This window comes from Pan troglodytes, chromosome X (assembly GCF_028858775.2).
Source record: "Pan troglodytes isolate AG18354 chromosome X, NHGRI_mPanTro3-v2.0_pri, whole genome shotgun sequence".
NCBI classification, from domain to species: domain Eukaryota; kingdom Metazoa; phylum Chordata; class Mammalia; order Primates; family Hominidae; genus Pan; species Pan troglodytes.
In genome coordinates this window covers 35,267,145-35,287,014 of record NC_072421.2, presented here as the reverse complement: position 1 = coordinate 35,287,014, position 19,870 = coordinate 35,267,145, and the positions used below count along the sequence as shown (strand labels likewise).

Sequence of the window (19,870 nt, the reverse complement as noted above, 5' to 3'; positions counted from 1 at the left end):
ATTGTCCCGGTTTGTAAATTGTTCAGTGTTCCCTAATTTTTTAAGGAGAATATGCACTTAGGCTTCTTTCTAGTTGAGAAGCCAAGAAGCCCTTTGGGATTTGGAGGTTAGTGAGCTCTGGATGCTCTAGGCATTCTTTGTCAAGGGTCCTGCAATAATTAGCATGGTAATGATTGAGAGGTGGGAGAAAAGTTCCCGAAATTGTAAATATAAGAAAAGCCCGGGCCTTTATTTTACATTAGGTTTGTTCTCATTTGACACTAACTCGATTGTTTCTTAGCCCAAAATGTTGCTGCAGTCAACATGTGTTCAACCTATGGAAAGATGTGGTTGGGGGAAAATAATTTTTATCAACCAAAAGTATGAAATCTTGCAACATTGAGGATTGTGTTTCATAGAAGAGAGAACATGTTTCTTGCATTCTTCAGCTCTTAACCACTGTTTTGGGAGTCTCACCAAGTTTTTGGGATGACTAAAGATCTAGAAACATCGCCCCTCCTCATTAATGTATTCAATAAATTATTTATTTTATAGAAAAGATGGAGATGAGTCAAAGAGCTACAAGAGACAGATAACCCACCAATCACATGCTGAACCAGGCAATTACAAAATTTCAATTTCAATTTCAAGAGGTGTTTAGTCCTCACATAAGGGAGAAAATATGGTGCATCTACTTAAGAACAGGACGATGTCCTATTGTGTTGAATCCTTAGCCCTTAGATGCTCAACAAATATTTGTAGATTGCTTAGTTTACCATTCAGGAAATATACACATCACTTTTCCTATTGCAGGTCCTGGGCTAGATCTTGCTAAGGACAAGGACATCCTAATACCCAGGAGGGGAATTAGATCCAGCTTGGCATAATGCAAAGCGGAATTAATAAAGGTTTTAGCCAACACCCAAAGGGCAGAGCAGTGGAGATGGAAATAAGACTTACTTCATATTTCGCAGGAGCTCTCATTTCCTTTTTAGCGCCTGCGTTTTCAGAGCAAATGCCCTTCATAGGGGGGCGCAAAAGCAGGTGAGCCCAGAGAACAGAAGCGGCAGCAGGCTAGCGGAGAAGTGAGGAAACAGGGAAAACCGGGGGACTTCTGGGCCCGTCTGGTTTTGAAAAGAGGGCAAAATGCATTTAGTCACTTTTCTCCTCCGTCCTGCAAATCTCTCAGGATGTGAAATTGTCCGGGGAGGGGCGTGTTACATCACTGAGAGACAGAGGACCTGTCCTTGCTCCAAGAGGCACAGCTTAGGAAACCTAGGAATCCACCTCTGGCGCCTTCTAGAAAACGGCCCACTCCTGCTCCTTAAGAAAAGGAAACCCACGTGACTGGGCGAAACGGGAGAGCCCGGCGACCTGGAGCCAGCGAGGTTGGGGGCCGGGCGAGGGCTGGGCTGGGCGCGGGGCTGCTTCAAGGAACTGCCGCGCGCTGCGAATCGGGGGCGCGGGCTGGCACCGGGCTCCGCCCGCGGGCCAGAGGCGGGGTAGGGGCGGGACAGGCGCGAGCCTCCGGCACTGGGAACTGGAGCCGAAGCCACCAAGTGCTGGCCCTCCGCCCCTCCCCGTACGGCACCGCCTCCCGCAGCCCGGGGAGGGGCCGGGGCGGAGCGAGCCCGGCCGAGCCGGGCGGAGCGGGCGCGGGCGCTGGCAGAGCGCGGCGCGGGGCCGGCGGCGAAGGTCCGGGGTGGAATCGACGTCGCTGCGGCTGCCGACGACCCACACCCGGCCGGCCGCCTCCGCAGACCCACCTTGGCCGCGCGGCAGGGGGCGCGCAGAGCCCCGAGGGAGCGAGTCCCCGCGCGTGGCAGCTCGGCGGCTTCTCCCCTCGGAAGGTCCGGCTTCCGGCTCTCCGGACCCGCCTGGCGTCCTCGCCTGCGGCGGGGCGGACGACAGCGGCGCCCAGGAATGGCTTCGGCGGGCAGCGGCATGGAGGAGGTGCGCGTGTCGGTGCTGACCCCCTTGAAGCTGGTCGGGCTGGTGTGCATCTTCCTGGCGCTGTGTCTGGACCTGGGGGCGGTGCTGAGCCCGGCCTGGGTCACAGCTGACCACCAGTACTACCTGTCGTTGTGGGAGTCCTGCCGGAAACCCGCCAGCTTGGACATCTGGCACTGCGAGTCCACGCTCAGCAGCGGTGAGGGCCTGGCGCGCCGCGACCCCTGCCTCCCGCCCCGGACTGCCCCGCGCCCCACTGCCAGGACAGTCACCGCCTGTCCCCACGTCCCCGCATCCTCTGCCCTGGCCCGTCCCACCCCGTCCAGGCCCTTCTCGGATCCTGGGGCTCCCGCCACCTCCCTGGCATCCACCCCTCTTCCCTCCCCATCCCTGGTCGCCAAACCTAAAGCGACAGCCCACGCCCTCTCCCTTCCCCGTGGCCATTCCTCCTGTTCTGGAGTAACACGTACGCTATTTCGGGTATTTGTTATCATTTGAGGCGAGAGCCATGTGGCTGTGTAAAAAAATGCGACGCCTTCCACACCCCCGTTAAAAAAGAAGCAGGCAAAAACTCCCCAACTCCACCGAGATGCTGCGGGGGTTCGCTGTTCGGTCTTCCCCACTCTTTTTCCTTCCTCTCTCGAGGACGAATTTGCCTAGTGTTCACATTTCTGCCGGTTCCACTCCACCTTATCTGCGTTTTCACCAATGTATTTCGGTTTGGATTTTATTTCCTTACGTTTTTGATGGATATGAAGAGTTGAGGGAGGGACAGGCTTGTTTTCCTTTCCTTTTTTGGTGACGCCGCCGTTGATTGTGAGTTGCCTTTCTTTCTCTGCCACTCTAAGTAACTCTTCTCTCCTCCAGACCTTTCTTTTCTCCATGAGCTACTCACAGATGCCTAGAAAGTTGTGCTTTATTCCGCCAGCGCTGAAAGCTGCAAATGGATAAGATGGGGGTGGGGAGTGGAGAATAAGGTAGCTACTGAGGCTACCAGTCCCAGGGGGCTTTACTGCTTTCCGCCCTCCCTGACCCTCCAGTTGCCTTCCCCGGCGCCCCAGTTATGCCCTTAGCAGAAATCAGTCAACTTATGATTTCTCGCTACAAACCCCTTCCTTTCTAATTTTGATTCTTCAACTGCTGGTGTCAGCGAAGAGAAAGGGAAATAAAGAGAGAGGACCTGCCGGCGATTTTCTTTCTTTCTCTCTCTTTCTCTCTTTCTCTCTCTCTCTCTCTCACACACATACACAGACTCACACACACACACATAGACACCTGAGAAACTCATTACATTCCTTCCAGTTTCATGTCTTCTCTGGGACTATTTATAAAGCTTTCCTGGAAACGTTTCAAGTTGTAACAAAGTTGAAATAGCACAAAAAGCCACAAAAATCTGATTTTCTTTTGTCTTTGGTTTCCTGTTATAACACAGGAAAATTTGACCAAGTTTCTTCTGTAAATTTAATTTTGTGTTTAAAAAAGGCTTTTTCTTTGATACTACCTCAAAATTCCCATTGAAGGGTTTCCTCTTTGTTGGTTAATTCACTGTGGAGGGAACTGGTTGGCAGCAGGAGGTCAACATTTAGGTCCTTCAATTCTTTCAGGGTTGGCTGTTTACAACTAAAGATAAAATAAATCGGCAGAATTTCTTTCTTCGGTAACCAGGGGATCCAAATAAACTTTGGCGAAAATATCTCCTTTCCCCTCTTCAATAATAAAATTTATGTAGGAATGACAGCTACTGCACGACTCCTTGGCAACGTGAATGTTTTGCCCCTTTCTCTCTGTCTCCTGAAATAATAGACCCCTGATTGCATAAAGACTTTTCAGATAGGTTAGAGAAACCAGTTTCAACTCACATTTGCTTTTCAAGCCAGTACCCTTTTTTCTTGGCCAGGAATGGAGGGAATGGGGAGAAGCCAGCTCGAGTTTGTAGAGCAACATACAGTGTTTGCTAACCTTTTCTTAATTGCCTTCATACCCATTTATCTCAGCTTTTTTCCTCTCTAGTCAAGGAAATATGGAGACGCAAGCCTAATGCAAATATAGCGGTAATAGCACTCTGCAAAGTAAAAATCAAAGGCAGGCCCAGTTTGGGATTTTTCCCTGTTTATTCTACCCCCTTGCTGAAAGTCATAGCCCAGCGTGTATTTCTATTTGGATTTCTGAAAATCAGCTTTCATCTTATCTTGCCTTAAAAAAATAGTTTTCAGCCCAGATAAAGTAGAATTCATAAGCAAATGGGTAAAAAGTAGAGATGGTTTTGTTAGAGGTTTTCTGGAACAAGTTCTTGACTTTGTGTATATATAATAGCAGTTCATTTTTTGCTCTCCACGGTGATGGTGGGACACAGGGCGGGGGTGGAGGAAAGGAAACAAGATATGGAAAATTGCTCTGTGTCCCCACTTTACAAAATGTGCTTTCTTATGTTATGTGAACTTGAAGCTTCTGTCCGCCAGTGTTTTGAAAGGAAGGGGAATGCCCGAATCAAAACCAGCAGTGCTTTTCTTGTCTGTTCCAAAGGGCAAGCAGCTTTTTTCAGTCTGTTTGCTGTGTGGAGTAGCAGAAAACAGGGAGGGAAATGTCTTCTCTGAAGATTTTGAGAGATCCACATCTTTGTCTTTCAAAATAAATTACCTTGGGAGGAACCACCGAGGACACTTTTACTGAAGGCCCTTCACCAGGATCTTTAAGGCTTAATTAAAAATGTTTGTCTTAATTAGAATTAAAACTGCTGTGAAGAGGCAGGCCTGTATTTACTGAAGGAGCATTTCAGGAATGTTTCTACTCACAATAGTATGCCCTACTTAGACCCAGTTTCTACTGAAACTTTCCCCTATGCCATTATTTTTAAACTTGCATTTTAATTTTGGTACCAAATGTGCATCATTTGCTGTTTATAACCTGTTTTATGATTTTAAGCAAAAGTAGAACCATGCCTCTTGTGTTCTGGTGTATTGAAGGTTGCGTCAGCTCTTCTAGTATGAACCAGTAATCCGGTTGTCAGTCAGCCGTAATGCTTTTCTCTGGTGTTCCAATTCAATGTATGGAGGACAGTTGAGGCACTCATCTTAAGTTCTAAGTGTTCCAGAAAGACATATGAGAAAGCGGCTAATTGACTGTGATTAATGGTGGAAAGAGAAAAAAAAAATAAAGTGTGCTTGTTAGGAAGTTTAGAATACGCAGTACTCACATGGCTGCCGGCCACAGAATTCTTTCTAAGGGTAGTTTTCCCCAGTACTGTTTTGGGGAACCTTTTAATAAACCTTAAATCTTACACAAATTATAGTAATATTTTAGACTTCTGCTTAGTCACATTTAGTTTGCTAACTTTATTTCTAGGATATAGTTGCTAGGATTTCACAGCAATTACAAGAATCCTTAGTGTAAATAGGATTGGCACAAGTGTATACAGAATGCTGATGCCCTAAATTTGATATCAAATGTGCTCTATAACCTCTAAGGAGACTTTACATTTCTTCTTTAAAATGTATAAATACATAGCTATTTCATATAAAGCAGATTGCTTTTTGGTGTCTGTGTAATTTGTTGACTAAGGAAAAAGCAAGGACATACAGATGGCCAAATGAACACTTTTACTAACAGTAATTTAGGGATATAACAAATTCATTTTTCCTTTTTTTATCCCAAAATACTTGATCAAATAGTACCTTTTTTCAAGGGATATTGTTAACATCATTCACATACTATCCTAAAAATAGCTGCATTTGTAACGTGAGTCATTGGTAGTTTTGAAATGGCAGTATACCATATGCTAATAACAGGTGAATATTATCATTTCTAATTGACAAGAAATTCTTTTTAGAGTGCTTTATATGTAGATCTTTTTTTAACTTTAGTATAAAAAGCTACTTTAAAAGGAATTTATAAGAAAGCCTATCTTAGGTGTTAAAGATAAATGGAACTGCCTAACCACCTGCACGTCTTAGCAAATCTGAGATATAGTGATTCTGAGTTCAAACATGTTTCATCTGTTCATATTTTGCATTTATTCCTTAATTCGAAAATACAGTTTCATTAGGAAACCTCACAATGTGATTTGCTCCGGGGAAGGTTCAGCTTGTTGCTTGAAATGTGTTGATATTGATGCATTTTTACAAATAGCTCCGCAAGCCTGGAAGTCACTATTGTTATACCCACTTCTGGCTTCCTTGAAAAGAACATAAGAAGAATAAATGCAGTTTTGTTTAACCTAGACATCATAGACGGGTGGACAGTTAAGAGTACCAGAGAGCACCAAAACTTTCTCCACTGATAAGCCAGAGAAAACCAAGTATAACTTATTTCAAGATCTTCCTGATGACTTTCTCTTAATGTCTTTTAGATTTTCAGGTTCCTTAGACTTACTTTTACAAAGGACATTTTAATTTGTGAACAGATATAATTTCTCTTTTGCTCACATTCATAGAAGGATTATAATTCCCAGGGAGCCACTTAGATCAGTCTTGGCAGCTAAGGGATTTGATGGGTGTGGGAAAAGCCTGGCCTTTCGTAAAACATTTCAAAACAAAACAAAAACAAACAAAAGAATATCTCAAGCAATAGATTTTACTTGCTGTCGGGAATACATTTCAAGAAATTTCCTGCAAGTTTTTGTTTAATAGTAAGACCACTTGCAGAGACCATAGATATAGTCAGTGCTACTAGACATGTTAGTGAAAGGAATATAGATGCTTCAAAATGTGTCTCTGGAATACCTAACCTAAATACCACAGCAGGGAGCTCTCTGAACCACTTCTGGTTCTGAGGGCTACCCCAAAATAACTAACTGAATAAATAAATAAATACCACAACAAACTTCCATGTGAGCTATGCTAAATTGTAATGTAATTCTGTATCAGAGTAGAGTAGTATGTTGGAGAATAAATGAGACATTGGATTCTAACTGACCTGAACTTGGCCACTTACCAGTCATGTGACCTCATACAACTTAATGTCCTCAAATGGTTTATCATAAAGATTAAATATATGAAAGTGCCTGTTTGTTAGTGTTATGTTTCTTCCTGGTTATATATTCAGAAAATCCCAGTGATACTTTTTTCAATAATTGAAGATTTTTCCCCCCTTTAAGTAGTAAAATCTCTGCATTGCATAATGAATTGCATAATGAAGTACTTTGTCAATTTCAAATTTAAATTTTGATATGCATTACCTAACATTTAACAATGCTCTTGGTAGATCATGATCACAAAACTATTATCCTTTTATTCAGTCCTATTACAAGCCAGACACCTCAGTTATTCCCAATGTCACAATAAACTTGCAAGGTAGCTAAAGTTATCCCTATATATTATTGAGGAAACTTTGGATTTTTGTTAAGATTACCAAGGTCTCAATTAACTAGTGGTAAAGATGGATTCTTACCAAGAGTATTCCAGTTGCTAATGCTGGGAAACTAACCACAACAAAAGTTAGTCGTGTAAAATAACCATTTTATTATACTCATGAATTCTGTGGGTCAGGAATTCAGATAGGACGTAATGAGGATGGATGTCTGGAGCCCTTGTGGAAGATAACTTGAATGGCTAGGAACCAGAACGTCTGGAACTGTAGGGTCATTTTCCAAATGATTTCGCTCACAGGTTTGGCACCTCGGTGGGGAAGGCTGTGAGATACTGGGCAAAGCTGTGACTCTCCCTGGAATGCCTACAGGTGGCCTTTCTAGCATTGTGGTCTTAGGATATTGGAATTCTTACAAATTGAGTGGGTCCCGCAGGACAAGAGTCATAAGAGCCAGAATCTCTCTGAACTAGGCTGAGAAATCACACATGTCTTCTACCACATTCAGTTGGTTACAAAGGAGCCATATGGCCAGCTTGGATTTAAGGGAAGGAGAATTGAATACCACCTTTTGATGGAGCAGTGGCAAGGTCACATTGTAGAAGAGAATGTGGGATAGGAGTTGCTGTTGGGCCGTGTTTGGAGCACACAGTCTGACACTGAGTCTAACTGCAAATCTGCATTCTTTATTGCCTTTGAAGAACAACAACAACAACAAACGGCCAACCAGTTTGTCTTTGCTTTGTAGCTTCTGTACTTAAGAACTTTGAATTGATTATATAAATAATGTCTGACTGGGACAAAACCTTCCCTCAGCCAGCGTATGGCTTTAATGACTGGTTACTTGTACTTTGGATATGAGATGGAATGAACTCGAGAACCTAACTTTTCCACAAACAGAGAGATACATGTAAAACCTTCCAAAATCTTTGGTTTAGTCTCAAACAACCAAGGCTCAAACTGATTATGAATCTGGAATGTAATTTGCTACTTTATGTTGTATGATAAAATTTTATTCTTTTTTTAGAAAGTTATGAATGCATCTGATGATACGCTCGGTACATGAACACTAAAACATTAAAATTCCAGACAGGAGCCAAGTTTTATAGTGCTAGAGAAGTGTTGGAGTTAGAGTTATTTTTTGTTTGTTTCCTTTTCCTTTGTTTTAATAACATAGCTCTTCTCTTAACTACTGCCCATGTATTGAATCTCAGAGTTGTAACATGTTTAATAAAATAGACAAGATTTTTAACATAATCCAGTCTAATCAAATTTATTACATGATTAAGGAAAATGAAGAAGGATACAATGTTAAACACTCAATAGAGAGGGTACATTTTGCCATAGTATTTTTGGAGGGTTGGTTTTTAAAATGTTCTGTAATATTGTAGAAAACTGTCACTTGGTGTTTGAAGGATTGTTGAATGATGTCATGTATGGAAGCTTGGATGAAGAGGTGAAGGACTGCATGTGAAATAGCTGCCCACTTTTTGTAAGATTATTTATCATCCATGATTTGATTTCACATAGAATTAAAGTCTGAAAATAGAATTATATGTGTTGATAAGTACATTTCAGATGTTTATTACCATCAAATTTACATTTTAACCATGACTAGTGCTTAAAAATAAACACTTCTACTTTAAGTTTCTCCATGATGGAGTACGTTAAAATAATGGCTTGGGGGCCAGGCGTGGTGGCTCACGCCTGTAATCTCAGCACTTTAGGAGGCCGAGGTGGGTGAATCATGAGGTCAGGAGTTCGAGGACAGCCTGACCAACATGGTGAAACCCTGTCTTTACTAAAAATACAAAAAATTGGCTGGGCGTGGTTGCGGGCTCCTGTAGTCCCAGCTACTCGGGAGGCTGAGGCAGGAGAATCGCTTGAACCCGGGAGGCAGAGGTTGCAGTGAGCCGAGATCGTGCCACTGCACTCCAGCCTGGGCAGCAGGGCAAGACTCCGTATCAAAATAAATTTGAAAAAGCTTAATTTTTTTTTTAACTTTTATTTTAGGTTCGGGGTACATGTGCAGGTTTGTTATATAGGTAAACTCATGTCACCAGGGTTTCTTCTACAGATTATTTCATCACACAGGTATTAAGCCTAGTACCCAATAGTTATTATTTTTCCTGATCCTCTCCCTCCTCCCACCCTCAACCCTCAAGTAGACCCCAGTGTCTGTTATTCCCTTCTTTGTGTTCACGAGTTCTCATGATTTAGCTCCCACTTATAAGTGAGAACCTGCTGTATTTGGTTTTCTGTTCCTGCGTTAGTGTGCTAAGGATAATAGCCTCCAGCTCCTTCCATGTTCCCACAATATGCATGACCTCGGTTTTTTTTCTGGCTGCATAGTATTCCATGGTGTATATGTGCTACATTTTCTTCATCCCATCTGTCATCGGTGGACATTTAAATTGATTCCAAGTCTGCTATTGTGAGTTGTGCTGCAAAGAACATTCTCCTGCATGTGTCTTTATGGTAGAACAATTTCTGTTCTTTTGGTATATACCTAGTAATGGGATTGCTGGGTTGAATGGTAGTTCTTTTTTTAGGTCTTTGAGAAATCACCATACTGTACTGCTTTCCACAATGGTTAAACTAATATACACTCCCAATAACTGTGTATAAGTGTTCCCTTTTCTCCAAAACCTTACCAGCATCTGTTATTTTTTGACTTTTTAATAGAAGCCATTCTGACTGGTGTGAGATGGTATCTCATTGTGGTTTTGATTTGAATTTCTCTAATGATCAGTGATATTGAGCTTTTTATGCATATGCTTGTTGGACACATGTATGTCTTCTTTTGAAAAGCGTCTGTTCATGTCATTTGCCCGTTCTTAATGGGGTTGTTTATTTTTCTCTTGTAAATTCGTTTAAGTTCTTTATGGATGCTGGCTATTAGATCTTTGTCAGATGAATAGCTTGCAAATATTTTGTCTCATTCTGTAGGTTGTGTACTCTGTTGATAGTTTCATTTGCTGTGCAGAAGCTCTTAACTTTAATTTATCCAATTTTTCAATTATTGATTTTGTTGCAATTGCTTTTGGTGACTTTGTTATGAAATCTTTGCCCGTTCCTATGTCCAGGATGGTATTGCCTACCTTGTCTTATAGGGTTGACAACGTAGTTTATAGTTTATGGTTTTGGGTTTTACATTTAAATCTTTAACCCACCTTGAATTGATTTTGTATGTAGTGTAAGAAAGGGGTCAATCTTCTGTATATGCCTAACCAGTTATCCCAGCATCATTTGTTGAACAGGGAGTCTTTTCTCCATTGCTTGTTTTTCTCAATTTTGTCAAAGATCACATGGTTATAAGTGTGCAGCCTTATTTCTGGGCTCTCTATTCTGTTCCATTGGTCTATATGCCTGTTTTTGTACTACTAGTACCATGCTGTTTTAGTTACTGTAGCCCTGTTGTATAGTTTGAAGTCAGGTAATGTGATGCGACCAACTTTGTTCTTTTTGTTTAGGATTGCCTTTGCTATTCGGGCTCTTTTTTTGGTTCCATATGAATTTGAAAATAGGTTTTCTAGTTCTGTGAAGAATGCCAGATAGGAATAGCATTGAATCTGTAAATTCCTTTGGGCAGTATGGCCATGTTAATGCTATTGATTCTTCCTATCCGTGAGCATGGAATGTTTTCCCATTTGTTTATGTCTTCTGTGCTTTCTTTGAGCAGTGTTTTATAATTATCCCTGTAGATCTTTCTCCTCCCTGGTTGGCTGCATTCCTAGATATTTTATTTTTTTGTGTGGCAATTGCAAATGGGATTGCCTTCCTGATTTGGCTCTCAGCTTGGCTAACAATAGCTTAATTTTAAGTTGAAAAAGAATTTCCAAATCATGTAGAAGTCAACCATGTATGTTTCTTAAATTGATTAAATGAATATTAATTTTCATTCAACAACTTAATTGCATTCTGGCTTTATTAAAAGTATGTATTAATTTATCAAAAAAGATTGAATGTTCTTTCAGCAGAATTTCAACCTCACACATTAAAGGCACTGACATTTCAATTTTACTAATCTTTTCAAACTATTGGTTCACCTCCCTTGAAAATTAGACAAGGACACCTTTCCTTAATGTTTTTACTCCTAAGTTTGTGTGTGATTTGGGTACACTCGTAGATCATCAATTTTCTATTCTAATCATGGACACTGAAGACTCTCACTTAAAAAATGTACAACGAAACATCCATGGTCTTCCAAAGAACTGAGAAAAAATATCTATAACACCTTTGTCTCTATCAGCTTGTTGACTGTTATGAGGTTTAAAATGATATTTTAATGAGCCATGTTTCAAGAGATCACATATTTATACTTTCTGTTCAAAATTTATGTTTATTAGGCAAAACAATGTTAAAAAAATAGAAGTCGAGACCCCTGAATTACTTATTCTCTGTACATAAAAAGGGACAGACACAAAAGAACTAAAATTTTCATCAAAGAAGATTTTATTGCCGTCATGTTTAAGGTCCCTAAACCAAATATTCACCAGAATGCTGTCATGATGCTCTGTGAATGAAGCCTAGAATCTATTCTTAGCTCCTCTAGGTAACTTAAAGGGAGGTACATTCGAATGCTTCCCTCTATTTTCCCATCTTCTCACATATACTCGATGAGTTAACTTCATTGAAACGTAGTCATTGGTTTTCTAGCAGAGGGTAGACATTATTCTGATACAAAGTCAGCCAGTTAGTCTGTGTTCCAGGCATCGTGGAAGGTAGTGAGAATAAAATGATGAGTGAAACAAATGGTGTCTTTTAAACAAATTATTAATAATTAAATAAATGTGCAAAGTGCTGTGAAGGAGGAAACAAAGGTTCTACTTCTGCAGCGGGGCATTAAGAAGGAGCTGGTGGGAGTACTAGCTTTGCCAATTTTATTCCTCCATATTTACTAAAGGGGTATCTTAATACTATCATGGGTGGCTGTCTGGCTTTCTTCATTCTACTCTTTGATTATTCTTAGCTCCCCTAAACCCATTACAGTAACTTTAGTTGCTTAGAGGAAGTTTCACCCACTCCTAATCCTGGAGTAGTAGATTTTCTTTGTGCTTTTCAAAATAATCAAGTTTTCCAAGTTGTAACCTAATTAGGTTTTTATTCAAAGAGTGAAGAACAATGTTCAAAATACCAAAGTCATCACAACTTTGTAGAAATACCATGATTAGAAATTATTATTGAAAAATACCAGTACTTGTTAGGTAACACTAGTTACCATCAAATGCTTATGAAAACTTTCAAAGATGGTGCATGGTAAGAAACAGCAGTCATTAGGGGTGATAGTGTCTTTCTTTTTGTCCAAATACTGGAACTTGCCTTAACAGCAAGGCTCTTTGCTAAATACTGTATTCAAGTGGTTTTATTTGAGGAAAAAACACCATATGTTATTGTGTTTAGATTATTAATTACATTTCCACTGAATTATCTAAGACAGAATTCTGTGAAGCAGCTAAAATGTTCCATTATTTGTTGAAAATAAAAAGTATGTGTGTTTTTTTTTCTAACATCAACATAAAACAACTCCAAGATCTTGAATGAAATTGTCATTGTTAAACACTAGTAACCCATCTGGCATTTTGGACAACCGGGATTTTCCAAAATTTGGCAAAATTAACACGCATTTTGGTCGTTAGGGTTATTGTATCATCTGTTTGGATGGTTACCTGGGGTCATTTATGTCTGTAGTTTAAAATCAGGTTAGCACTGTACTTTGGAGGCAGTCTTCATCTGTGAACGGGCCTAAAGGGTAGTATTCGAAATCAAATTGTTGCCAACCTGATTACTACTATGGATATCTAACATAGTTGCTTTGGCAAACATCTATTTTGCTTTGTTTGTCACAACACACATAGTATTTATATTGTAATTTTATAAAATACAAATAATTACTTGCCTTAAATTGGATAGAAAGGCAGTATCCTCATATACAAAGAAATATTTCTTTGCAAGTGAGAAATTATAGTTTTGATACCAGTTTTAATAAAAGAAGTGGTCATTTTAATTATTGAAATTAGAATCAGAATTCATTTGGCTGCCTTTCTTTGTGTCTACATCACAGAGTGGTGGAAAATTAATGCAGTATTGACAAATTTAGGTCAGAATGCAACTTAGCCAATAAACCAAGATTTAAACTGCCTCAGTAACGTTTCAGTTTTCCACTTCATTAGCACATGCAGACTAACTTTTAAAAGTTAAGTAGATCATTTGATACCTTTAGAAGTAGTTAGGCTAAGTTTATAGTTCTACACAAAATAGCATTCCATTCTTTGTGTATGAGGATACAGGCTTCCTATCCAAACTCAGAAATGCGTAGCATTAATATTAAGATAAATTCTTTAGTTACATTTCATGAAAATAATTAAATGCCATAATTTCTGACAAAGTGAGCTAGTTGGGAAAAAGACATAGTCTTTGGTGAATAGATGGATAATTTAGGGAATGTGAGTTTGAAATATTCTTCTGTATCTGAGCTTTCTTTTTTCCTTTAGTACTAAACCATCCTACTATTTCCGGTTCCTGATGGTAGAATGGGATTGGCAATACTAACTTAACTATGTTCTCAACAATGTAATTTAAATGTTTTGCTATAAATATGTCCTACAAATGAATACAAGTATTTAGAAAAGCTGAATGTTTGCTGGGAATGAGTGAAAATAATCCAGTCTGTTTGGGTGAATTAGGAAGAATTTGTATATAACTTGTAATTCAAGATGATAGGTAAAAAAATCATTGTTCTAAGTTGTCTGGTGAATTATTTTATTGCAGTTATAGATATCATTTTAGTTAATATAATTTCCTTTTGGAGGGGTTCAAAAATGAAAATACAAGTGCCAGTCTGACAAATGTGAGTGTGATTTAAAAATCAGTGTTTTAATTTGTGATGAGAATGATAGAAAAGCGAGAATCATCCATAAAAACAACGGAATACATTGAGGGAAATACTACCCACCTAAACAGTAGGACTTCTGTTTATGAGGTTAAAAACTTGTTTTTCCATTGCTTTTTAATTATATCTAATTTTCTAAAGGAAATAGCCATTATGTGCTCAGGGATTTACATATAGTAGAATGAATCTCAGCATATAACCAGTAGCTACAGAGGTAAATAAATTAGCCAGTGTTTGACAAGTGAAAGGTTTCTAAATGAGGTGAGTGGAGGCAGAAAGCTTTAGGAACTGGTTTTGTGCATTGCCCTTGGCTCAAAAATATGGAAAATGTATCCTTGTTAAAATTTTGTCTTCTGAAAATTGGAAGTGACTTTTGATCATGAATTCCCTAAGGGAATGATAATTCTCCAATTGGACAGTTACAATGTGGTCCATAGAATTTTCATAATGCAGTGGCGATTTCAGGCCAGTCTCATATGTTACAATGCTAAAATAAGTCAGCACAATTCTGCAGAATACTAAACCGTTTATAGACATTGGAAACTCTGATGCCAGCTAATAAAAATACCTTGAAAGAGGACTTGAAATCAGTTCCTGAGTTGCATGTTAATGTTAAACTTGATGGTGTAGTATAGGGACTGCCCGATTTTTATCTTGTAACTGCAAGGGGAATATAACATTATGTGTATGTATTTTCCTGGAGTTTTTTTTTCTTTTTACTTTTTTTTTCCTGTTATAGAAAACACTAGTAGAGAAGCATACACTTATCTTGAACCTCCACTTCTTTCGGTGCAGTTTGAATGCCCCCAATGTGTCACTGTGTCAATTTTGCCAAAATTCTCTTGAGAGAACCTGACACGTAACATGGCAGCCTGATTTCAGGTTTGGTTTTCAGATCCAAAACATGCCTCCCATCCCATTCGAGCCCTCACCAATTTATCAACCAAGGATGTATGTTATTTCCTCAAAACTGATTATCACCTGTTCTCTGTGGTCTCAGAAACCAAACTCAGGTTTCCAATCAACTGGCGTGACATTGAGCAATGGCCCATTTTAATTGTGCAGAGCACTGCAATTTGTAAAACAGTACCATGGTCATTGATGTTCTGCAGGTCTGGTTTGTGTTTACTGTTCCACTATAGTATTGGTATATTATTTATAGAAAGGTAGAAAACTAATGCAGAGTAATAAATCTTTACAGACTCTTAAAAACTCATCTGACTAAATACTGTGAAGGCTATAATTGGACAACTAAAATTGATATAGAAATTAACTGATTGTGAAAACTTAAAATGCATGACTTTTTTGAAGAAATGGTGCTGGAAACAGAGAATTTTATGAAATTTTAATTTGTTTGCAAACACTGAGTGTAGGTTAGCAGGTATTTGTGGCATGCAAATCTTTTGGTGGAAAAGTCAGGGTAGAACAAGTTTTCTGGTCTCTTATAATATTACTATAAAATTGTCCAAGTCTTATGTATATATTCTTGCTAAATCTAGTATTGGACTTCGGATGGTAAGTAAATATCTGTCTAACTGTGTCAGTGTAAAGCCCAGCCTATTATTTTAATGGCCATTAGTAGGTGTCTATAAAATATCTTTCACTTTTTTTTACTCCCCATATCTTAGTCTTGTTCAGTAAGAGAGAGGGAAATGGTAACTGGCTGATTTACATAGTCCTTGATTTTAGTTCACCTCTTAGGCTGGCACTATTATTTGGACAATGGATTCTAGTTGTTTACTGAAAGAGATATGATGCCACAGGCCCTGTTTGCAGCTCCAAAGTACCCACACTGAACCTTGAAATGCACCTCAGACCTCCTTGACTATGATAGCCATATCGAACCACTTTTTCAGCTTCCTGATTGAGGTTAAACTGATCAGCAATTTAAAGTTTTGGTGCTGGGCAACTGGCCTGAGTGAATCATTCCAAATGGATATAATGACAACAATTCTAAAACTTGGCACCATTCGCCAGGGATATAGTCTCAATAATCCAGTCTAAGCCCCAGGTTTTGGCCAGAACAGTGGCAGTCATGGCCCATTTCTAGTTTCTTTTGGAAAATAAAATAGCTTTTCTGTTTGAGCAGTCATATCTCTGGTTGTGGACCAAAGGAAAGGTAGAAATATCACAACAGTGGTAATGCTGATGATTCTCCTTGTTGACTTTACATCTAGGGTAACTTTGTCATTAGCCACAACCTCAGTGCTGAAAATAAACATAGGACATTTAGAAGAAAATCCAGAACTGATTATGTTTATCTACTTTTTAGAAGTATTTCCTATGCTATAGGAGGTTCTTTTTCTAATTAGGTTCTAGTCCCTTTTACTTTTATTCTCCTGGTGCTTTCTACTATAGCATTTTACTGGTTTTTCAAATGAAATGAAGAATTGCTATATTGAGGAAATGTAGCAATATGCGATTAGGAATATTTTGGAATTTTCTCTCGCTATATTGGTTAAGCATCACTTTGCACTCCTGTATTATTCATTTATTAAATTAACTTCATTGTGTGTTTTGTAGTTTAAAAGATCTTTACCTAGAAAAAAGTTCAACATTTGAAATGCTAAATAAAGTATAATGGTTAGCAAACAGCAGCTCAGCCATGGAGTCCAAACCAACTCACCACCTGTGTTTGTAGATTAAGTTTTATTGGGGCTGGGTGCAGTGGCTCACGCCTGTAATCCCAGCACCTTGGGAGGCCGAGGCGGGTGGATCACTTGAAGTCAGGAGTTTGAGACCAGCCTGGCAAACATGGTGAAACCCAGTCTCAACTAAAAATACAAAAATTAACTGGGCGTGGTGGCACATGCCTGTAATCCCTGCTACTCGAGAGGCTGAGGCATGAGAATCACTTGAACCCGGGAGACGGAGGTTGCAGTGAGCCGAGATCGTGCCACTGCACTCCAGCCTGGATGACAGAGTGAGACTCTGTCTCAAAAAAATAAATAAATAAGTTTTATTGGGGCACAGCCAGCTTGTTTACACATTGTCTGTGGCTGCTTTCACACTATCATGCAGAGGTGAGTGGGTACAACAGAGACCATAAATCATAAATCCAAAAGTATTTCTCATCTGGCCCTTTATATGGAAAGTTTGCTTATCATTTTCTACCTTAGTCTGTCTTTACAAAATGCAAAACGTGTATTTTAGCTATTTTTTTGAGGATATTTAAAATAGAGAAAAGTGATCAAAATTCATTCCTGTTTGAATTATGGCTGAAAGTGAAGAGTCAAATGTGTGGCATTTTTTTTCACACTGAGCTATGTGAAAGAGCTTATCAGGAAAAAGCAATCTATTGCACTTTCACTTTAAGATATTTTATATGGGTAGATATTTAGTTACATTTTGATTTAAATGAAGCCAATGCTTTAAAGTTTTTACTTATGTAAAATAATTTAGGGAAAGTTGCTAACAGTAATAATCGTTCTATAAGAGTAATAGACCAACTAGAACATATGGAGCATAGGCTTTCTTAATCAAACTCTCCAGGAATTGCATGGATGGATGGATGGATGGATGGATGGATTTTATTTTTTTCATTGTACACTTTTATATAATTAAACTTTGATTTTTTTAATTCAGAAATTTCAATTTACACACCTGTTTTTAGAAGGATTTCCATCATGCCAAAGTGCAATATAATCGTGCACTTGTGTAAACTTTTCCCAAGAAATTTAGAGAGTTCAAATGTAAGGACTATTTTTTTTTTGGCTTTTTAATTCAAAGCTACATGCTGTTATGGAATAAAAAAGCCCAGTACGGCTAGCCTTTTAACTTCTAGTTAAAAGCCAGATCTACTTTTGTTTGAAGTTGTATGGCTTTGTTACAAATCGATGGCATTAAGAAGATGCTCTCCACTTTGTTGTGACTCATCTTTATATTTTAAGAAGTTTGGATGTGTTCAATTTCCCCTTGTTTGTTTGTTTCTTGATTGCAGTGCAAGTTCTAGTTGAGAGCCTGTGAAGCTTCCACAATTTCGTAGGAGGGGAAGATGTGGAAGAGGATGCTTGAGGCAGGGATGTACAAATATAAATAAAAGAAAGTCTTAGGGTATTGGCAATTCCTCTGCTCATCGTTTATCCTACCGTAACAAAGAGTGCATTTTGGAAGCTTTCTGGGGGGATAATTTCAGAGGGAAGCATCAAAATATCACGACTTCTGGACTTAGGATAGAATCCATTGCAATTTAATGATAGATTAAAATCCATTTGCATTTTCTGCACTTACATTAAACTGAGGGCCAGAAGAGGCGCTTGGGGCTTTTAAACAACTGCTGCTCTCCATAGTATCGTTTTATATGATGTTTCCCAACCTGTATAGTACTTTCATAGATTCACTTTGTCTCTTCTGAGAGAATATTTTACCATTCTTATGAATGGAAAATGGGCCAGTTTTTCATCATACTATTTCTACATTTTTGTTTTATAAGAAATGAATGCATTTCAATAAGGTTTATGTGTCACTAAGAGTGTGAGAAACTGTTTGGAAGTATCTGTGAACAGAGGCCTGCACATAGTAAGTGGTCAATATATGCTTACTGTTTCCGTGTATGAATGAAGGGGCCGAGCAGCCATTCAGAGTCCATTCTGGCTCCCTGGGAATACTTAATTTTACAAACCACACCCGTGATGGTAAATACAGCAGTGAGACTAGAATCAAATAAAAAAGAAGCGGAAAAAACAAACAATATTCCTGATGCTAATTTGATGGGGAGTTGTTTTAGAGGGAGTGGAGGAGAGACAAATAAAAACTTTGGAGATTTTTATATGGTTAAGGAAGGCTTTCCAAGAAATAGCAATAAAAAAAAGAATATACTACTGTCACATGCAACAGCATGGATGAATATGAGAAACTTAAAAGCCAGACACAAAATAGTTCATACCATTTATATGAAGTTTAAGAAAAGGCAGAACTCAATCTGTGGTGACGGATGTCCTCAGTAGCCCAGGTGGGAGGGTCATTATTGACTGGGAAGGAGCGCAAGAGAAAAATCTGGGTGATAGAAATGCCCTGTGTTTTAATCTGGATGGTGTATAAATATCTATAAGAATTCATCAACTTCTCTACTTTCTATACTTAAGATTTGTGAACTTTATTGCTCAATAAAAATTTAAATCATAATAATATTGAAAATAGGTCATGGAGGGGACACTTGATTTAACATGAATGCGTAATAGAGTCCTTGGAAGAAAATCCTAGCAAACCCCTGGTCTAAAAACTCTGCTGAGCTTAGCATAGGAGACTTTTCTGAATAAGGACATTTCCTATTCATTTTTGTTGCAAAACATTTCAAACCCCAAAGGATGCTTAGCATGCAGTAAAATCACATCTGTTGAGCCACTGCAAGGTGAAGGCTGCTGAACATAGTTCTGTTGATTCTTTGAGGACTTACTACTCAAAAACAATTTCTTTTTTCTTTCCAGATTGGCAGATTGCTACTCTGGCTTTACTCCTGGGCGGCGCTGCCATCATTCTCATTGCATTCCTGGTGGGTTTGATTTCTATCTGCGTGGGATCTCGAAGGCGTTTCTATAGACCTGTTGCGGTCATGCTTTTTGCAGCAGGTAAACAGATTCATTACTTTCAAATGAGTATTAAAGTTTCATGAACCTTTCTACCATCTTCCTTTCTTATGCAGAAGAGGTATGTGTTTGCTGCATTACATAAAAATTGAGAGGCATTTACTATATTTTTAAGGTAACTTGGCTAAAGGTTTATCAGATTATCAGTTTTCAGTGTGTTAAG

The 19,870-nt window shown here is 39.0% G+C and overlaps 1 protein-coding gene across 1 annotated transcript in view; it reads left to right on the top strand.

The window, feature by feature from the left end:
• The first annotated feature begins 1,621 nt into the window (after positions 1–1,621).
• TMEM47 (transmembrane protein 47) overlaps positions 1,622–19,870 on the top strand; it is a 30,276-nt gene continuing 12,027 nt past the window's right edge. Inside the window, exons 1-2 of the mRNA XM_016943833.3 lie at positions 1,622–2,128; positions 19,549–19,689. Coding sequence (XP_016799322.1) covers positions 1,903–2,128; positions 19,549–19,689 — 367 coding nt within the window. The 5' untranslated portion in view covers positions 1,622–1,902. The remainder of the gene's footprint in view (positions 2,129–19,548; positions 19,690–19,870) is intronic.